This window comes from Pichia kudriavzevii, chromosome 5 (assembly GCF_003054445.1).
Source record: "Pichia kudriavzevii chromosome 5, complete sequence".
In the NCBI taxonomy this organism is placed as follows: Eukaryota; Fungi; Ascomycota; class Pichiomycetes; order Pichiales; family Pichiaceae; genus Pichia; species Pichia kudriavzevii.
The window spans coordinates 1164968-1187206 of NC_042510.1; the positions used below are offsets into that span (position 1 = coordinate 1164968).

A 22239-nucleotide genomic window follows, 5' to 3' on the forward strand; every position below is an offset into this window, starting at 1 on the left:
CGATTTGTTCGTTTTCGCCAACTCCTTTTTTTTTTCCTCCCTCTTGTTTGACCAATTGCCATTAAAAAAGGTAGTGAAGTTTTAAGTGTAGAAGGAGGTCCACATCTAGGACTAATATATTTACCAGGAACGATACCTATGACAATGGAGACAGTGCGGACGCATGTGTTGGAACAGCATGGAATTGTGATACTTTGTGTTGCGGATGTACGCGGGAATCTCTCTTTATTTAACGAGCTGGCAGACCAATACCATCCTGACGTTATTATCCATACGGGGAACTTTGGGTTTTTAGATTCGGAGAGCATCGAACGTATCCATGAGTCTTATCTTCGACATATAGTTGAGTTTTCGCCGTTGTTGTCGCCGGACCTTATTTTGAAGATCTCGGAACTATCCAAGGTATCTGGAGATGCCGTTCAACATCTATCCAATGACAATATGAATTTGAAGACCTTGTTGCAAGGCCAAGACATCAGTGAGCTGTCCAAGTTTCTCAGTGGAGAATTGAAGCTCAATGTACCCGTGTATGCGATCTATGGTATGTGCGAGGACTCCTATGTGATCAACAAGTTTCGGTACGGAGAATACAGTATTCCTAATCTTTACATCATTGATGACTCGAAATTACATGTGGTTCAGATCAAAGACCAGCCTATATTACTCTCGGGGATAGGTGGGTCGTTATCTTACCATAAGCTGTTCCACCAGGGAACAACACATGGTGCCCATAGGAGCAATGAGATTATCCCCATTTCGGGCGACCCGGGAAACATTTGGATCACCATGCTCCAATTGGGGAAGTTGATGGACTCATTGGTACGATATTCGCAAGAGTATCCTCATATGTACAACAAGGCCATTAAATTTTTCGTTACGCATCAGTCACCGACAAGGGAACCGCTACTTGAACATTTGTCGATATTTTTCAAGATGGACTATACCATATCGAATTCTCTCCATTTCAAGTATATCTCGTCATACAATGCACTAACCGTTAGTTTGTCATTCGAGTCGTATAAGTTGAAGTTTGCCGAGGCACGGACCAAGCTTGCCAAAATATGGGGGAAGGTGCAGAAGAAGTATGAACGGTTGTTGTTACAACTACCGCAACTGGTGTCATATATCGATCTTGCCCTATGCATATACGACAAGATCCCCACCAAGCCACTGGATGACCTTCCGCTTCTTGCTCTGTCGCCGACGGTGAAGGAGTCTCTCGAGGTTGAGACGCCGCTGCAGAGTTTGAACTCGGTCATCAGGCACCTGAATGACCTCTACTATGTTTCCTTCCAACATGCATGGCACTACAATATCTGCGATGTTGGATGCGGGAGTCTAATACTGGAGCTGGATAATGGCACAATGAAAATGAACGCCATTTCGAAGGGATTCAACTTCTCCTTTCGTAAGGAATAGTGATTCTCTGCTAGAGAAACAAGATGGTCACCGGTATTGTCACGCATGTGGGGCCACCATTTTGGGTTGCAGTGTATAGTAGTAGGTATGGACCGACTTGTGCGCTCACTTAAGGTTTGGGTGTTTTGGTTGGGTTTTTTTACGAAACAGCACCATTCGATTGTGAATGATGCCAGTGACCAGTGAATAACCAATGATGGATGAGTGCCAAGGGTCAGAAGCCTACTGCCATGTTTGACCTGGGTGTTTCCGGATCGGGTATGCGATTGATAGACGGCAAATATGTTTCTTGTGGTTGCATTTAGATTTAGATTTAGATTTACATCAACATGTGGCGCCTTGAACCCCCTTATTCCTACCTCCTTTAAAGTTGTGTACTGTGTATTTTCCCGTTGTTTCGAACAGAATGGTCTATCTAGAGAGAAGTGAAATATGTCTGTTGTCTTTCTCGTTTTCCACACCCCTTTTGCGTCGTTTGCGACCCAGTCAAAATGTAAATTTAACCATGCACGTCACTGAGTTGCGGATCTTTTGCTTGCATTAGCGCAGCGAGATACAATCTAGTGTAACCTAGTTAGAGATCTGCACGTTCTAAAGAGCCATCAACGTGGTCTATTTTTTCCCCCCCTCTTACTTGTTCTTCTGCTTTTGTGTCGGCTCGTCCGAGAAAACCCGTGCAGGGAAATATTATCTGCGCTGCAGGAGACTCCGCTGATGATCTGCGCCATTTTTTTCAGATTGGCTGCCGATCCGGGAAATCGCAACAAAGATCTTGCACGTTTTCAACACGGTTTTTCCACTGGTCTCGTTTTTGCATTGAGTTTAGGATTACCGTGTGTTTACAATGTGTTTACTTTACAATGTGCGTATACAATGTCCTAGGTTTAGAATGTGTGTATATACACTCTGTTTAGCTTTACACGGTGTTTACGTATATAATGTGTTTCCATGTACAATGTGTTTACGTATACAGTGTGCGTATTCACAGCGTCTTTTAGGTTTAGAATGTGTTTGTATTCACAATGTGTTTAGGTCTACACCGATTCCAATCTCCATTTGGGTTCTCTCCTATGCATGCCATAATAGCCTGTTGCATCTCCAATCCAGATCCACTTCCAAACCATCCTGCATGCTGTTGCTGTTTGCTCTTGCTCCTTGTTTTCGTCCTTAAAGCATCTGTCCTACAAACAGAACCCCTCTCCATTTCCTTCTCTCTCTCGCTGGCTGGAATGGTGCATGCTGTGCTGGTTCCATCGTTTGGAGAAAGGTATAGAATAGAGGTTGGCCCTTCCATTTCTGCTCAATCTTCTCCTGAATTGGGCAGATATTTTTATTTTTCTTCCCCGTCGTGTTTACAATGCCACTCACATTGCCATGATTGGCTGGTTTGTTTCTGCTGCTTCTATCCTGCACAACTAAAGGCCTTCCAAGCATGCATTTCACATACAATGGCGAGTTGGTCCACTCCGTAGACGTGGACGTAGGCGTAGACGGTGCAGGTTTAGGTGCAGGATCTAGTGTAAACACAATATCAAGTACAAGGCCAGCTGTAGGAGCAAGTTTAGGGACAAGTGCCACTGTAGGAGCAAAGACAGAGACCTGCACGTATCCGATCACATCGGTGATTCTCTATGGGACGGCCCAGTTTGTGGACGCTTGGAGAGGTGGATATGAAGGGTTTGAGTTGCTAGACTTGGAGTGTGCTGCCCGTTTGGTTCTACAGAGACAGGCGTATCTAATCTACCGGTGGTCCCTTACGAGACTTCTACTGCTGGACGAGAGCCTTGTATGTGGTGTAGCCAGGTGCTTTGACGTCTCTCCAGACAATTTCGTTCCACAAGAGGAGGAAGTTCAATTCTATCTAAAGGAACCCTGTTTCCTCTGGAGATTCAGCCGGCACAACTATGACACCGTTGTCTCTTCAATAAGGGAGGGGAGGCTTCTCATGTTGTCTGATAAAGGCCACGATTCCAGCCCACCTGTTGGTTACGAATACGATATCGAGAAACACCTCCTTATAGGTGCACTCGAGGAGAAGTTCAAGTGTCAGTTGAACCAATGGGAGGTGCTCGAGTACCGCCATTCCCTTGACTTTTACCTCCATTCCATGGACAAGGAAACGACTTACCAAGAGTTTGTCTCGGTGCTATTGACGGGGGGATGTGGACGGTATACGAGCGAGTTGTACAGGCAACTCAAGAGGAAGGAAGCAACCTCAAGAGTATCTCATAAAGGACAACGAGGAATATTACAAAAGATCTACATGAGGATCGCACCGGGGAGAACCAAATCAAAGATTTACAATGTACCTGAAAGTACAACCATGGGGAAGCAAGCCTCTGGTGGTGTCTATCCGTTTCTTCAACGGGGTGCCGCCTCCATTTCGGAAGAGCTTGTCACCTCTTTACCCGAGTTCGTACTTGAGAGGGGGAAAATTCACCTGTGGGACAGTGATTGGATCAACGAGGCTCTCTTTGATCATGAGCACCCATTTTCACTTTACAGGTTTGCCGTTGCTATTGATGATGGGTATTTGGCGACAAAATACAAGCACATCAACGCAAGGGGAGAGACTGTGAGAACAGGGTGGGGCAACGGGAAGCCGGTTGCTATTGGAAGAAAACGGCTACTCGAAATGTGGATGCAATGTGTCCCCACTAAGTATACACACCAAAGATACTGCCATCGATTGGAGACGTCCAAGTGGCACCAAATTGAGGAGAGCTGCATGAGACAGATTGAACTTTTCAAGGATTCGAAAGTGAATTTGGTTACAGATATTACAGCAGCAAACCTAGACTCATGTGTACATTTGGATCCAGATGACAAAGAGGCATACATTATCAGAAATGCCGAGATCTCTGGATGTCTTTACCGCCCCACCGAGGGCCACCATAATCTACCTACACCATTGCTACTGGGGGACAAATCATTGCCCTCTAGTGATTACAAACGCAAAGTGGGTGTCATGTCTGCTCCAAATCCATGCTTGCAAATAGAGCGTGAACAATTTTTGGAAAATGGACTGACTTATAATCTCCAAATGTTCAATACAGATGTAATCAATCCTTCAAAGGATGTTTACATTCCACCACGAGTGTGTAATTTGGAGAAACTGGCATTGAATGCGATATCCAACCAAAATGCCTTAATTGGAGAGAGGTATCATGTCGATTTGGGTCCATACGTGGAGAAGATAGATTTTAGTTGTTTGTTTCTCAGAGATGGGAAGACTAAGCCCTTCAGGAGATCACATAATCTCTACATTGACAAGGTTTCTGCAAGGTTTGAGAGATTGTACCCAAGATTAGTCGAGGTTCTCCAGGTGGCAGATAACCTCAAGAGTTTCTTATACTCTTCACAGGATATGGCCCAACATGTTGTTGAAGATTCCATCAAGTTGTCCTGTTTTGTCAGCACTCAAGTGATTCCTTTCCCGCACGTACATTATGTGAATTCTAGCCAGACAAAAATCAATATTGCAAATTACCTCACGTTCTATTTCACCAAACACAACCGAGATGCCCTAGGAAGGGATGCTCAAACATATTTCGACTCTAGGTTAAAGATCCAGTTTAAATCGTCCAAACATTCCCGATTCCTCTTTTCGTTTGCCCGTGATAGATACCTCTCGGAGTTGTACACTGCCGTGCAGGTACTCCAAATGGAGGCCGGACAGAGAGAGCATCTTCGCTGGCCAGTGCATGAGTTTGAGTTCGACTCAGAGTACATGGATCTCATCAAGTTATTCTTCCCACATAGACATAATGACATAGCCACCATAATCGAGTGTGCCTCTAAGGAGAGACATCCACGGCAAGTTCACTCTGCCTGCACCCCTCCTACTGTTCTCAAGGAGGTACTCTAAAGTATGTCTTTAGCTTCTCCATAGTATGTATATTACATGAAGACCGTGTCTTAATACGGTTTTTTCTTTTTTTTTTGTTTGCTACCTGAAATTCCACACGGCGCGCCGTTTTCTCTGAGATTTTTTTTTTGTTTTTTTTTGTTTTTTTGTTTTGTTTTGTTTCCCTCATTCACAGACGGGCCCATAAAGCTTCTTACCGACAAGTGAAGAGCCTCAATTCTAGCTGAGCATTTCTCTGTGAGGATACATTCATTCACAGACACGCATATAAACACAAACACAAACACAATCACAATAGAAACATTGCGATGCCAACACAGTCTATTGGGGAGCCCATTCCGTGGACCGGAGTGTAGACGAGACGTGCAACGCCGACCATAAGGCGGCCACGAAAAAAGAAATGAGGCGAAACGACAATGGACAAAACGACAATTGACAAAACGACACTAAAGGTGATGGAGGAGGAGGAAGCGTATAGTGAAATTGTCCAGCAGCGACACTGTCTCTATCTCTATCATGTGTTGTACAACCACAGAACGTGCAGTGTGTCTTGGTCTTTTATTAAACTCCCCTCTGTGAGGTGTGTTGCTTTTGGATCCCTTTGAGCCATCCATTGCTGCCATGGATTTTTTTTTTTTTTTTTCCCACGATTTTCAGCTTACTCTTTTTTTTTTTTGTTCCCTGTTTGATATCGGGTTTATAGGCCGTGCATGCGCCGCGCGCGGACGCGATTTTGGCTGCGGGAGCAGGGACGAGTGGCGCAGCAGGCCAAGAGGTGAGAGGGAGACAGGGTAGCCAGAAGGGGGGGGGGTCTTGGGATAGAGGATGAGATGGATAAACATCGTAGAGGAGGGGGGTTTACGCAGTAGAGAACATGCGACTGGTAGTGTGAGATGAGGAAGGAAGGAAGGACGGTATGAAGGAAGGTAGGAGGGGGCAAAAAAGAGGTTCAGGGATGTCTCTATGTGGTGCCCCGTTGTTTCTTCTAGTATCGTTAGGGGGAGGCCACAGTGGAAGGGAAAAGGGGTATATGTTGTTTTGGAGAGAGGCCACATTTGCAATTGAAGGGCAGGTAAACTCTCCCCTTTTCAGTCTTGGTATGTTTTCGTATTTGTCTGGTTGTTGTTCTTCTTGACTTTGACTTCACAAGGTTATCCATTCAGGTTTACGCAATCTAGGAAGAGGATTACTAGATTGATCGAACTTACTCGAGCTTCGATTATCTTGTACAATGCATTTCACAAGTATGGTTAAGTTGCAAGCTGTTGCTTGTTTGAGGAATTCACATATTGCATCAACGGCAATGTGTCTTCTTACAACCACCCAATTCATCGAGGCAAAGAGATCCGGACACAAAGGATTCGATGTCTACGATGTTAGAGAAGCTGTAAAGAAGACCCTCGCAGGGCAATTTCTACAACTCTATAGGTTCTGTTTGATTAGGTTTTCAATTGAACATAGATTCAAGGTTTTGAAAATGAAAAGATTCTTCTATAATGTGACACATGATAACTTCATCGTTGAAGAGGATGAAGTTGATTTGTATCTATCCGAACCAAAATTTCTTTGGAGACATTCTGCTTCCAATTACTCTATCATTTCTCAAATGTTTGGATCTTTTTTCGTTTTATCTCCTCCTATTTTCAAATCTTCACCTCTTACTTATAATAGAGACAATTCTTGTATTTTACCTCCATTAAGACCAAAGTTTAATGGATTCAAGGATGAAATTTTTAAAAAATTCAAAATCAATTATAATTTGAAATATGAATATTATGAAATTGATAAAATTAAAAGACTCCTCAATAAGAATTTTGAATTTCAATTGACGGAATTTGAAAAAAAGGAGTTTTTATATAGTGATGATTTATATCTTCAAATGCTACCAAATGATGTTGATCATGATGATTTCTATTGTGCTCTAATTACTGGTCAATATAAACAACGTCCACTTATGTTGTACCAGTATTTGTTGGATAAGAGAGCCGAAGATCTTCAAACCAAAAACCTCAACAAGAAGAAAATGAATAAGCAAGATTTTTGTATTAGAAATCATTTAAAGAAGTTGAAGAACAACACTAACAAATCAATCAGGATTCAATCCAAAAACCACTTCAAATAATTCATTTAACCCATTCAAACGAATTAACCCATTCAAACGAATTAACCCATTCAAACGAATTAACCCATTCAAACCAGTTAACCCAATTAGCCCAATTAAACCAAAATAACAATGAAATTGTTAAACTTAACAATCATGATGTTAACCAACCAGACTTTAGCAAAATAAACACTAAACCAATTCCACCCAAACAAGTGGAAAGCCGATATGATGTTGTTTTCCCAAACTGTGAAGCAGATACTACAAATACGACGAATATACCTGGCAACCCCCCGCAGTTAACGTTACCACACTTACCAGATGAAGACAATGTTTATTATAATTTATGCTCCACTGTTTTTCCATTTATGGGAACTGATCCAAATATAGAGGATCCGTCTATTAACAAATATATAAGTACTGTTGTTAAGGTTCACAAATCCTTAATTGTCTCAAAGATTCCACATTTGCATTCCTCAAAATGGGTCCATGATGTGTTATATGGCAAATCAGGTCACCCTTACACATTTTATCGCGTTGCAGTCCAAATGTTTGGTGATTATTGCACCTCAAACTCAACTACCTATATTGACGAGCATGGATTGGTTGCGCGTTGCGGCTGGAGACTACCTTGTCCTAAGGTTTTGAACAATTTTATGATTGAAAGGTATAGGCAGATCATTCCACTTTATGAGTGGTCCTACACCCATTCAGAGAGGCTCCACTATAAGAAATTGGATGACAATGTTGTTACCATTAAACGGGACATTAAATGTATGTTACGAAGGGCCGATGTTTATTTCCAACAATCTAAATTCGGTCCTTTAAATAGTCCGTCAACCACACCCATTTTGAAATTAAAAGCTGTTGTAAAAAAAAATTCAGGTTCCATCCCTTTGTCTAGCGACGAGGCCAAGATTAATCAATGTTCCACCATTCCCTCCACCCAGGTAACAAATATTACTATCGAACCTGGTAGCAAGACCTTAAATAACATTTGCATGCGTGCACATTCAGAACAACCAGAAAAATTTTATCCGTATTTTAATGAGTTTTTGAAAGTATCTCTATCATCTACAAATGAAATAAGCTGGCCAGAATCTGATGCAGTTGATGAGCATGATAAAGTTAACGAAATCATTAACTTATATGCAGATGTAAACTCATCAGAAAGCGGTGGGATAATTGCTCCAGATTGCCCAGAAATCAACGTATATTCAGAAACGCCAAGCAGTTTTAGGTTTACGCCTTTGGAATTCACAAAACGTTCATTATGCAATGATGTCAAAATACTCAAGAAACCTGTTTCCGATGCAGTGCATGTTAGTAAAAGGGCTGAAAGAATCCATAATATCCACAAAAAAAAGTCGTTTTCTTGATGGATTTCCCGGAAAAGAATGTTTTATTATCTCGGATGCAACAACTGATACTATAGAGGATAATGAATATATTAAAAAGTGTGATTTTACAATGCTACTTGTTCATGCTGACAATCTATCAGAATTGATTAATAGTAATCAAATTCAAGATATTTATCCAATTCATGATTTGGTTACTGCGAAGCTTACGTCTAGATATGAATATCTCTCGAGTAATGTTTTTGGAACCATTTATTTTTCAGAATATAAATCATCCTTTTTTTACTCCAATTTTGAGGCTGAAATTGTATTTGACTATTTATATAGGCCAAATGAGACCACCCCCAGGATTATCCCTTGCCCATTGGATTTTGAAGAATCTGAAGAATTTAATAGAAAAGTTAGTTTATATCTAGCATTGTATTTTATGAAGCACGAGGGTATTAAGGAGCCATCCATATTTTTCAAAAACAAACTTGCTATTATGAACAAATCTAAAGGCCATGCGTATTACATATTTATCGTTGCTAAAGATAGGCTTTTGTCAGAAGCTTACCTGGCTACCAAATACATACTCAAATACCATTATGTTATTCCTGATGCCATTGTCAATTATTCGTACGATGAATATTATTATTCATTTATACTTACACTTGAAGCTCAATTTGATGTAGACGAAATGGTTGTTCAAAGTCTAAAGAGGGTACCACTTACGTTGGCAAAATCTGAAAAGGCCGAAGAGAGGAAAGTTTCAAAAATTCAAGTAACCGAGGCAGATAAATCTAGGGATATCTCAAGTCCTGCCCACCGTGAATCGGTTTCTGAATTCTCTATTTTGCACTTGGGCAACAGGTCCGCAATGGACAAAGCTGGTTTCTACGCTGATGATGACGATGGTAACGATGCGGATGATGATGCACCTGACACTGATGATGATGCTGATGATGATGCTGATGATGACGAAGATGAGGCAGATGATGTCCATCATGATACAGTGTATGACGCATGTGACATCGGATATGGTAATGATAAAGAAAAAGGTTACTCTAGTTTTATGATGGAATATCTTTGAATATTATGCTCTCAAAGTTACTAGATCATACAACTGTTTTCACATTATCTTTCTGGAAACAAGAGTTTGTATGAATATCAGAGCAACGATTAAACCAATAATTACAAGTGATTCGACGATGGGTTTGTTTGAACTGGTTTTGAAAAACAAGAGAATAGGCAAACTTCAAAATCAAAGGATGAAAACCAGATGGGTTTTCAAAATGTGCCCTTTATGTATAATTAAGATAAACTTGCAGGTTATAAGGTGATCGATATATTATTCTGATCAAAAGGATAAAATTGCTATGTTTTAAATGGGATTTTTTACAGATGGAGGTTTTCTCTTTGGAAATATGTTAGATGTTTTTTTCAAGAGGCAAAAGGAAAATTTTGCTGACGTATACGTGAGAGTTAATACAGGACTCAGAAGGCTTGGCATTTTATTTTGTTGACATCTGCCTAAAATTTTCTATGATAGAGTTATTTGGCAGTTTATTGTGATATTTTAAAACCAGTATGGTTATAAATCAAAATAGGTGTATTCGTTTATTGGTTTATTGGTTTATTGTGTCATTTTCAATATTCCCCCTATTTGCTTTTCTTTATTGAGATTAGCTATTAAGGAAAAAACAGGTAAAAGTAAGCACATGTTCGAAATAAGGAAATCAAGTCCATACCATTTACCTGTTAACAGGCTTAAAGAAATAAAATATTGTTTGTGTGGGCATGTTTTGGTTTTTTCTTTTCATCTTTGCTTAAAACTATTAAAATTATAACATATCATCCTCTTTTCAGGTTCTTCTTATTGAATTTTTCTTATTGTTTGTCTCTTTCTCCCTTTTCTTTGCTGTTTGCTCTCCCCCTTTTTTTCATGATAAACAAAAACTGCTTCTTTAGCATAAAAAGTGTTAACCAAAAAAAAAAAAAAATAAAGCCTGTAGAAATTCAACAATGTAAAAGCGTGACATTGGCCTACCGTTCTCTCGATTAGAAGATGCATTTTACAAATTTCTAACTAGTTCGGTGTAGTCTTAACTATTAACACGTGTTTTATAAAAGCAAACTTACGTTTTTAGGCTCCAGCCCGAGAATGTTGTAAATAAACGCAATTAAACTAAAAGACATAAATACATGTATATGGGGATAGGAAAACACTAAAATAAAACGTTAAAGATACTTCTGCAAATGATAATCGTTATTAAACCTTTGCTGCTAATTCTTCAAGTAAATGATAATCTCTTCTTTCAATGGAGCCATTGCCCGGCAACCTGGTCTTTCCCATTAGGTACATGTCAACTTCACGAGCACATTGTCGACCTTCTTGGATACCCCACACAACTAAAGATTGACCTCTTCTACAATCACCAGCAGTAAAAAGGTTAGATTCTTTTGAGGTTTGATATGAAGTAGCTTCTGCAGTCGCAACAGTGCCCCGCTTTGTCCTTTCGACATTCAAATTATCAGATTCAGGACCAATAAATCCCATAGACAATAACACAACATCAGCTGGGAAGAACTCATCAGAGCCAGGTATCTCTTGCATTTGCCATGCACCGGAATCTGATCTCTTCCACTCAACACGAACAGTTTTAATACCTTTAACATTACCATCATCATCACCAACAAACTCTTTAGACAAGATAGAATACTCTCTGGGGTCTTTGCCATAATGTTCCTTCACTTCAGCATGGCCATAGTCCACCCTGAAAATCCTTGGCCATTGAGGCCAAGGATTATCCTTGGTTCTTTCCATTGGTGGATACGGCAACAATTCAAAGTTGACCACAGACTTAGCACCATGTCTAGTGGCAGTACCTAAACAATCATTACCAGTGTCTCCACCACCAATAACAATAACATTCTTACCAGATAGAGTAGCTCTGATAGTATCTAAGTCATCTGCCAATAAAGCCTTGGTGTTTGCCGAAAGTAAAGTCATTGCATAATCAATATTCTTTAGCTCTCTACCCGGAATCTTTAGGTCCCTCGGGATAGTGGATCCAATTGCAAGAATGACAGCATCATTTTGGGCTTTTAACTCGTCCAGGAGTATATCCTCACCAATAGTTGTTTTTGCAATGAATGATATGCCTTCGGCTGCCATCAGGTCAATTCTTCTTTGAACAACACCTTTATCTAACTTCATATTTGGAATACCATACATAAGTAAACCGCCAAACCTATCCTCTCTTTCATAAACGGTAACATTGTGGCCCGCTTTGTTCAACTGGTCAGCAGCTGCTAGACCAGCTGGACCAGAGCCAATAACAGCCACCTTCTTGCCAGTTCTTACCTTTGGTGGGTTAGGAACAATCCAGCCTTCAGCAAACGCGTGATCAATAATACCAGCTTCAATGGACTTGATACCAACCGGTGCATTACCTGAAACATTAACAACACATGCCGCTTCACACGGTGCTGGGCAGATTCTACCAGTAAATTCAGGGAAATTATTAGTCATCAGGAGCCTCTGTAGTGCGTCATACCACCTATCTTTGAAAACTAACTCGTTCCATTTTGGAATGATGTTTGAGACCGGACAACCGGTATCGGATTGGCAAAATGGAATACCACAGTCAATACATCTGGCAGTTTGCACCTTTAGGTCATCTTTGGTCAACCTTGTTGATAATTCTTTCCAATCACCAATTCTGGATTTTACTGGCCTGTATTTCTCATGTCTCCGAGAGTACTTCATGAAGCCTCCTAGTTTGTCTAATTTCTTAGCCTTGATTTCTTCAGTTTTAACATCAACAATCGTGTCTTCAAGGTCCACAAGTTTAGGTTCAGTCTTTACAGGCTTCTTTGGTTTAGAGAATTCCCCACCAGTTATGTCTGCTTCAGGGTCTTCTCTGATAGTGGAGAAGTAGTTCGAAACCTCCTTCTTTCTTAATTCTTCAGCCTTCTTTGCTTCAGCTTCCAAAACCTTCTTATAGTCATAAGGAATCACTTTGACAAACTTCTTCAAGAATCTGTTAAAATCGTTCAAGATTCTCAAAGCAATTTCAGAATCTGTGTAATGCCTGTGATCTTCTAACAAACCTCTAACAAAGGCAATTTCCAAAGGATCAGATAAGGTAGTTAACTCAACAAGTTCCTTATTGACTTTCTCCTCAAAATCTTGTGCCATATCTAAAACATATGCAATACCGCCAGACATTCCCGCAGCAAAGTTCCTACCAACAGAACCCAAAACGACGATTCTACCACCTGTCATATACTCACAGCCGTGATCACCGGTACCTTCTACAACAGCATGTGCTCCAGAGTTTCTAACAGCAAACCTCTCAGCAGCAATACCTCTAAAGAAGGCAGTACCGGATGTAGCACCATATAAACAAGTGTTACCAATGATGATATTTTCCTCTGCCTTGAACTTCGAATCTTTTGGAGGATAAACAATCAACCTACCGCCAGATAAACCTTTACCAACATAATCGTTACAATCACCTTCCAATTCTAGGGTGATACCAGCTGCTAAGAAGGCACCAAACGATTGACCAGCCGAGCCTTTAATATTGACATGAATGGTATCATGTGGCAGTGAGTTTGGCCCAAATCTCTTCGAGCATCTGTAAGACAGCGTCGTACCAATAGCTCTATCGGTGTTAATAGCATTTGCTTCAATCGTAACAGGTAATCCTCTATCCAGAGTAACCTCCGACTCATCAATCAACTTGTTGTCTAACCTAACATGGAGCCTGTGATCCTGTTTCTTCTCACACTTAGTTGCAACTCCAGGCCTGATAGAGTGTGCAGGAGTCAAGATTGGAGATAAATCAATGTTTGCATTCTTGGTAGTTCTCAAATCATCTCTCACATAAAGCTTTTCAGCCCTACCCACCATTTCATCGATGGTTCTGAAACCCAACTTAGCCATGATAGCTCTGAGCTCGTTTGCGACATAGTAAAAGAAATTGATAACATGTTCCGGCGTACCCTTGAATTGCTTTCTAAGGTAAGGATCTTGTGTGGCAATACCGACAGGACATGTATTAGTGTGACATTTTCTGTTGTAAACGCAACCCATTGCAATCAACGGAGCAGTAGCAAACCCCCATTCCTCAGCACCCAACAAACATGCAACTGCAATGTCCCTACCTGTTTTCAATTGTCCGTCAGTTTGGACAACAACCCTGCCTCTCAAATCGTTTAGGACCAATGTTTGGTGGGTTTCTGCTAATCCTAATTCCCATGGTAAACCGGCGTTTTTAATACCGGTCCACCTAGCCGCACCAGTGCCACCATCGTGACCTGAGACCAAAATGTGATCTGCCTTGGCCTTAGCAACACCGGCTGCAATAATACCAACACCAACCTCTGAGACCAACTTAACAGAAACCCGAGCTCTTGGATTAGCACATTTTAGGTCATAAATAAGTTGTTTTAAATCTTCAATAGAGTAAATATCATGATGTGGTGGAGGAGAAATTAAACCTACACCAGGGGTAGAATGTCTAGTTTTTGCAATAGACTCAGAGACTTTATAACCTGGTAATTCACCACCTTCACCTGGTTTGGCACCTTGTGCCATCTTAATTTGTAATTCATCAGCATCAGATAAATAATAAGAAGTAACACCGAATCTACCTGATGCAATTTGTTTGATTGAAGATCTCATCGAATCACCATTCTCAGAAGCTTTGGATCTTTCAACATCCTCACCACCTTCACCAGTGTTTGATTTTCCTCCTAATCTATTCATAGCAACGGCTAATGTAGAATGTGCTTCCATTGAGATGGAACCATAAGACATTGCTCCAGTACAAAAGCGTCTAACAATCTCAGTCCACGGTTCAACTTGATCGATAGGAACTGGTGTAGAAGATTCAAAATCAAAATCTAACAGGCCTCTGAGAGTACAATTCTTGATTGCATCATATTCCTTTTTGGAATATGCTTCATAGGCCTTGCTATTCTTATTTCTAACAGCATCCTGAATCGAAGCGACAGCAGCAGGTTCATTGACATGTGATTCCCCACCATCCCTCCAATGATATTCACCAGATTCAGGTAAACCCTTAGGTTTTATCGTATCCCTTGACGGATAGCCCAATTCATGCAACGAAAATGCGTCTTGTGCAATATATTCAAAAGTTATTCCCCTTATTCTTGAAGCAGTACCAGAAAAACATCTATCAATAACAGAGTTATCTACGCCTAATGCCTCAAAAATTTGAGCACCCTTGTAGGAAGCTAAAGTTGAAATACCCATCTTCGACATGACTTTTAAGAGACCATCATCAATAGCATATTTATAATTATGAATGATTTCCTTATTTGTGTATGATTTTGATAGTAGATTATCATTGTTCAACTTGATTAAGGTATCCATGGCTAAGTAAGGGTTAATACCATCAACACCATATCCAACTAAGCAACAGAAATGGTGAACCTCTCTTGCTTCTGCCGTTTCAACAATAATGGCAACTTTAGATCTTTGTTTTTGTCTGACTAGGTGATGGTGAACAGCACCTGCAGCAATTAGAGCAGATACGGCAACTCTAGATTCCGAGAGATTCCTATCTGACAAAATAATCACTTGGGAATCATCCAAGATTGCCTGAGTTGCTTCTTCACAAATTCTATCCAATGCTTCAGTATATCCCGTTAAACCTTCTGATTTATCAAAAGTAATGTCAATGTTTGTGACAGACCAAGATGGATGAACCTTGTTGATCTCCTTCAGAGCCAATAGCTCATCATTTGATAAGATTGGAGATTTCAGTTTCAATCTATTGCATTGATTTGGATTCATTTCCAACAAATTGCCTTGAGGACCAACATAACATTCCAATGACATGACTATTTTTTCTCTAATTGGATCAATTGGTGGGTTAGTAACTTGAGCAAACAACTGCCTAAAATAATCATAAATTAACTTCGGTTGTTCAGACAAACATGCCAAGGCCGAATCGTTACCCATAGAGCCCAATGGTTCCTTTGATGTATTCACCATTGGCACTAGAATGGATAAGACTTGCTCCAGAGTATAACCGTTAGCCAATAACTTTGGATCATCCTTGATTTTTGTATCGGAATCAACCTTTGTCTGTAAGCTAATGCCACGGTTTTCTAATTTGGTGATAAGTTCAGGAATAGTAATCATATTGGACAAAGTCCAAGCCTTAAAATCAAACCTATTTGAAACTTGCTTCTTCAACTCCCTATCGTCAACAATTCTTCCCTCCTTTGTATCAACTAATAACATTCTTCCAGGGTGTAGCCTACCCTTTTCTACAATTTTTTTGGATTCAATAGGAATAACACCAACTTCAGACGCACATATCATGATGTCGTCATCTGTCAAGTAGTATCTACAAGGTCTTAAACCATTTCTATCCAAATTGGCACCACAGAATCTACCGTCAGAAAAGGTAAACAAGGCAGGCCCATCCCAAGGTTCCATAAGACAAGCCACCCATTCGTAGAACGCCCTCTTCTTAGGATTCATATGTTCATTATTTTGCCATGCTTCAGGAACTAGAAGCATAACAGCCTCAGGTAATGTCAATACACCATTAATGACTAAAAGTTCCAAGACATTGTCTAAAGCAGCCGAATCCGAACCACCTTCTTCGATAATAGGATACAATTTATCAATATCCTCACCGAATAATTTGGAGGCCATAACACCTTCTCTTGCCCTCATCCAGTTTTTATTACCTCTAAGAGTATTGATTTCACCATTATGTGCTGCCCATCTTAAAGGCTGTGCCCTATCCCAGGATGGGAAAGTATTGGTAGAGAATCTAGAATGTACTAGGGCAAAATGACATTCGTAATCTGCATTCACTAAATCGTAATAGTATTGGTAAACTTGAGCAGGAACTAACTGACCTTTATAAACAATGTTTTTGTTGGATAACGAACAAATGTAAAACCAATTGTGCAAGCCAATCGTATGTGTCGATTGTTTTCTCAAAATATACAATTGTTTCTCGAAATGTTTTTGATACTTGGATTCAAAATCTTCATCTGAGATCTCCACCGGGGAAACTCCAGAGCCATAAGCTTCTTCAAGAACAACAGCTGGTTGGTAGATTTTTGGTTCTCTAGACAATGCCGCAGGTCCCAAGATCGTGTCATCGACAGGTACCTTACGCCATCCCAAGACCCGCAAACCTAATGAGGAAGCAATATTTTCAAAAGTGGTTTTTGATTTTTCATAAACTTCATTGTCCTTTTTGAAGAACAAGTTACCAACAGCATATTGGCCATATGAAGGTAATTCAACGTTACAATAATACTGGAATTCCCTTTTCATGAATTTGTGTGGAATTGACGTCATAACACCTGCACCGTCACCGTCTCTTGCATCAGAACCAACCGCACCTCTATGTGTCATATTACAAAGCAAATATTTTGCATCCGAGATGATTTTATGAGAAGCTTGTCCCTTTATTTGACACGCAAAACCTGTAAGGATAGAAAAAAAAAGAGGGAAAGAGGTAACACCATAGGGGAAATGTTAGTATTCATGTACTTTCAGAAAATGGGTGTAAAAAAAAAAAACTAGGCAGGGAAAACAAAATAATCAACTGCCGATATAAGTTACATACCGACACCACAGTTGTCCTTTTCATATTCTGGATTGTAAAGACCCTTTTGGATAGGAATAGTCGATGCCCACGAGGTATTCTCTGGAACTTCATCATATTTGTATACAGAATAGGACTCCTTGTTTGAGTCCAACTCGATTGACGAGGCAGAGGATGGAGAGAGTGGGCGATCAGACAACACCGAGCCAGAATCTGTTTCAGATGCAACCATTGATGTTTCTGCTGATGTTTGCTATATCAATGTACAAAGGAAACAAAAAAAAGTATACACAATCCAATAAATGGAAAAGAAGGAAATGTGCAACAATTATAGCAACCACATAGATAAGACCAATGTGGTTTTGGCGATCTCCATGACAAGTGGAAAAAAAAAACACACATTCACACAAACCAACAATCGGGTTGCTCAAGCCGCGGAGTCATCCGTCCCACCCCGCTTTATCCTATCCAGCCAATCAGCGAAAGCGTCTTTCCAATATTCACCGCACCGACGCACCGAGGCGGTGACGCAAGAAAAAGGGGAAAACTTTTGCCGTTTTCGGAATTATCTGATGAGCATGAAAATTGGATTAAAAGACGGCTACGGCGGCGCATTTGTTGCCGCATTGGGTAACTCAAATCAGGAAATATGTATATACATATATATATATATATATACAGATGTATATTATGGTTCTTTTGGTTGTCTATTTCTACAAATGTCTTTCTATATGGCTGCTTACTCTTCAAAGTCCTCATCCTCCTCCTTCTTCTCGAGACCCCCCGCTTCTGGCTCGACAACGCTTTCGCCGTAACCGTGCTTGTACTTTCTGGCAATTCTACTCACGCGTCCGTACTTGTGGGCCTCCTCCACTGCCCTGCCTTGAAGAGACTTTAGCTCGTCCTTGAAACTGTTCTGTACAGTCTTGTTACTGAAAACGTCCCACATCTTTAGGCCGGAATTACTCGAACCACCAATGACAAGATGTCCACTAACCTCGAGCTCGTTGGCAAAGGAGGAGGTCAAGACATTGCCGCATCCAAAGTCTTTGCTCAAAATCATCCTAGGCTTGTTGTCCTTCACGTTCCATACCTTAACAACCTTTTCACCCATTGCTCCAGTGACAATTAGACCTGGAATTTCAGAGTTACTACTCAGAGTACTGATTCCCGAGTCGTGTGCATGCAAAGTCCATAGTGGCTTGTCGCCTTGGTCCATACGCGTATCGTAACAATACACATTACCGGAATCACAACCTCCAATGACCAGATGCTCGCCAACCTTGCCAATACTTTCAACTTCTTCCCCATAGCCAGAACCACATGAAAAACTTTTAGAATTGCTTATAACGTCGTCTAGCCTGACATCACTGAGTCTGATTTTACCATCGTAACCACCCGTCAGTAAGGTGGTCTCTCCAAACCACATACTGCTCGAAACAGCTTTTCCCTCATGCAATCCCTCATCAATGGCTCTGTCAACTTTGCATCTACTTAGATCCCATAGCTTAACGGTAGTATCTGCAGAAGTAGATGCAAGAACGTTTCTGAATATGCGGTTATGGGACAATGAGACAACTGCATCGGTGTGACAAGTGGAACTGACTTTGGATCCCAATTTCTTCTTCTTCTTAGAGCCTTTTTTCTTTGATGAACCTGAGTTCTTGGAACTCCATTCATGGTATTCGTTTTCACCTAAAATGACGTCTGGGAAAGCCTTGTCAATGCAATCCAAATTCCATAGTTCAATGGTTGGTTCAAAAGTACCAATAGCTGCAAAATTTCCAACATTAGATACCTCGTTCTCACCCTTTGGTCTGAATGACAACCACTCAACGCATAAAGGAAAAGATGGTAGCATTAGATCATGGTGAATATACAAATTACCTTCACGGACCATGCCTCTTTTCACATCCGGATCAATTTTTTTTTCTTCCTCTGCTGCTTCTTCATCTTCGGGTCCAAGAGCACCTGCACCATCATCATATATATATACATCTAAATATGAGACCTCATCTTCAGTTCTAGTTGCCAAAACTAGATTGTCGGTTGGATAGACCTGTAATTCCGCACGTGCCTCTAACTCTTCTTCCTCCGTTGGCAATTGCAAATAATGTTCTTCTTCGACATCTTCACCTTCATCTAGCTCGACTCCTTCTTCAACAATTTCACCATCGCCAACCTTCTTAACTCTTTTAACATATGTAGCACGTGTATTGGTCAAACCTGGGAACATTTCAATTTTTTCACCCGCCAATTCTTCGTCATCATCATAATGCTCAAAATCATATTCTTTCAATTCATCGTCAATATCAAGTTGTGACTTTAGTTTTTCAGAATCAACCTTTTTATCATCTTCAGATCCACCATTTTCCTCTTCCATAGCTTCATCTAAATCTGCCTTGGCTTCGCCCAAGTTCAGTTTGGACATTGCTTCAATTCTAGCCATTTCTTCATCATTAAGTTCATATGTCTCAGGAAACTCAGAGGCTATACCTCTTGGTACCCAGCTTGTTGCAGAGATCATATTGATTCGTATTTCCTAGGTTAATACAAAACAACTTAGTTTATATTTCCCAAAAAAAAAAATTTAACCCATGCTGAAATACTTTTTTTTTTGCAAGAAAATATTTTTTCTTCTCCTTTTCTTACTAGCTTCCTTGTTGAAACCTACACGACATGAATTTACGCGCAACTCTATCAAATTTTGTGTTTTAATTACTAAATTGAGTAATGCTTTTGAGGACCAACTGGTAGTTTTATGTTCTTTCATTGAACCTATATTTATCTTTGCGCCAACAAGGCTCGTTTCATTTTTGAGTCGAGGACTATGTCATGGCTTCAAGTAGTCAGTTGAAAACCGTGAAACCTATGAACAACCAGTTGCTTTATTCAGGATAAGAAAGAGAAGAATTTACAAGCAAAGCCATGATGCAAAGTCAGAGATAAATTGTGGATATCTGTTTCCTGAGTATTTATTTCTATCTTTATTACTGGACTCTCTTTATTATTTATCGAATTGTATCACAAGTTGCCTGTATTATGTTTGTGCAGGTACACTACATACCAAACATAAAACATAAAGAAGACATGTTTTTTATATGGTAAAACCGGAGTTTCTCTGGGGTTGTATTTACCCTGGACGACAATTGAAATCTTATTAGTAATTAAACTAACCGCAAAATGTAGATACAACTACACAGTAGATGCACTTGTGCATATTACCATTGATTAAAGTTGGTGTTATTTGTAGCTCGTCATGAACACCGACTAGCTGGTCAGCTAAAAGATTACAGCAAAGAATCTCTCTAAGGATATACAAGATCTAACCATATTCAAAGATGCTCTTGGTTCGTTGACTAACATAATTGATTTTTAAGAAATTTGTGAATATAACAGGTTTGTTGATCTCTTAAGGCTTCCCAAAACCCTAACCTGCAATTTTCTCTAAAAGAATGAATATCTTTAGCGGACTTTTTTCTTTTCTATTAAGAAGCACCATGATTAGTATTAACTTAACTTGCTACTCATGTAATACTTTTTTTGCTACGATAAAGTCTCAATTATTTTTATAAAGCAACTTTGGAAACCTTGAGTGCTCGTAACAGTATACAGCAAGTTAAAATTGTCTCATCAAATGTCATGTTTCAAGCGTTAAATTAATAAATTCTTAGTTTCTTGTAATTATTACTACTCAAAAAACATGTAATAGTATTGCGTATATTACCATGTTTGAAGAAAAGTGGCGCGGTCCTATTCAACTGTTGTAATTGTTGATGTTTCAAAATATATAGAAAAGTTTATATAGCAAGATTTTATTTTTGAAGAACAGCAGCTGTCTGTGTCACTGCATTTTATTATGCCAAATATGTTTGGTGTATGCAGAGTTAAAAGTAGACATTATATTTCCATTTATGTAGGAATTCCTACTATTGAAGGGGTTCACGAGTGTTTGTGTATTCATCAGATTGTGTATTTGGCCACTTGGAAGAGGGATCAACCCGCCATTATTTATACTCCACGAGCTTTGATTATGTGCATTAGTAGGTACAGGATAAGCCAGAAAATAGTTCATAAGAGAAGCACCTCTGTTAATTGTTAATTCGTAACTTCAGCTTAGATTTTGATTTTCATTCAGTTTTGTGGTTTCATTGCCTATAGCTTTGTAAGCTACCGTTGTGGCTAAGCTCTTAGTAGTTTCTTCTTTATATTTTTCTTTCTCATTGGTGTTATTTACATTTGTGAGTTTAGGGTTTGCAATGACTGAGTTTGAGCTTTTGAATTCCGGTTTAAGTTTATCTTTAGCTAGCTGATCTAACATGGGTAATTCTATGTTTAATGGTTCTAAACCTCTTAAAACGTTTTTGGTATCAACAAAGCCTAGTGTTTCTATTGCTGCATTGCTTATAGGTGTACTTGAGCCTCTGAAACTGTGTATCCCATTATCATTCCAAACAGGAGTATCTTGGGATTTTTTTGTTTGATCATGATTAACTTTGTATCTTAAAGGATCTACATTTACACTTCCGTTTGCTTCAAACTCAGCACTAAAGGCTGCTTTACACTCTGCATCCTCATCACGTGAAGATAATTCAGGTTTCCCAGTCACTGAAAGGCATGGTCTAAGACACGGCTCAGATTTAGTTAAAGCATATCCTCTTGGCTTAGGACAGATTGGTTTCTCTGTTTTTGAGTTGCTTTTGATAGTTTCAGAGAATATTGTCTCTGCTGTTTTGAATAATCTTCTTTTCTGTGGAGATCTTTTTATACTATTTTCGACGTTCACCATGTGCTGTATTTCCTCAACTGTCAAATTAGAAATATAGTGTAAAAAAGCAACAATGAACCCAACTAAAAAAAGTATATTGTGGAGAGAGAAAGTGTAATTTTTTACACTTC

The 22239-nt window shown here is 39.8% G+C and overlaps 5 protein-coding genes across 5 annotated transcripts; 2 read left to right on the forward strand and 3 right to left on the reverse strand.

Annotated features, from left to right (window-relative positions):
* Window positions 1-138: 138 nt before the first annotated feature.
* On the forward strand, window positions 139-1419 carry C5L36_0E05355 (uncharacterized protein; the record flags this gene model as incomplete). The annotated part of the gene is made up of 1 exon (XM_029468095.1): window positions 139-1419. One exon carries the CDS (start codon window positions 139-141, stop codon window positions 1417-1419), a length of 1281 nt encoding a protein of 426 aa, XP_029323955.1.
* A 1432-nt stretch (window positions 1420-2851) lies between these two features.
* On the forward strand, window positions 2852-5287 carry C5L36_0E05360 (uncharacterized protein; the record flags this gene model as incomplete). Its single annotated transcript, XM_029468096.1, has 1 exon — window positions 2852-5287. One exon carries the CDS (start codon window positions 2852-2854, stop codon window positions 5285-5287), a length of 2436 nt encoding a protein of 811 aa, XP_029323956.1.
* A 5710-nt stretch (window positions 5288-10997) lies between these two features.
* Window positions 10998-17147, reverse strand: C5L36_0E05370 (uncharacterized protein; the record flags this gene model as incomplete). The annotated part of the gene is made up of 1 exon (XM_029468097.1): window positions 10998-17147. The coding sequence occupies one exon, from the start codon at window positions 17145-17147 to the stop codon at window positions 10998-11000; it is 6150 nt and encodes a 2049-aa protein (XP_029323957.1).
* A 932-nt stretch (window positions 17148-18079) lies between these two features.
* Window positions 18080-19867, reverse strand: C5L36_0E05380 (uncharacterized protein; the record flags this gene model as incomplete). Its single annotated transcript, XM_029468098.1, has 1 exon — window positions 18080-19867. The coding sequence occupies one exon, from the start codon at window positions 19865-19867 to the stop codon at window positions 18080-18082; it is 1788 nt and encodes a 595-aa protein (XP_029323958.1).
* A 1584-nt stretch (window positions 19868-21451) lies between these two features.
* Window positions 21452-22129, reverse strand: C5L36_0E05390 (uncharacterized protein; the record flags this gene model as incomplete). The annotated part of the gene is made up of 1 exon (XM_029468099.1): window positions 21452-22129. One exon carries the CDS (start codon window positions 22127-22129, stop codon window positions 21452-21454), a length of 678 nt encoding a protein of 225 aa, XP_029323959.1.
* Between the last annotated feature and the right edge of the window lie 110 nt (window positions 22130-22239).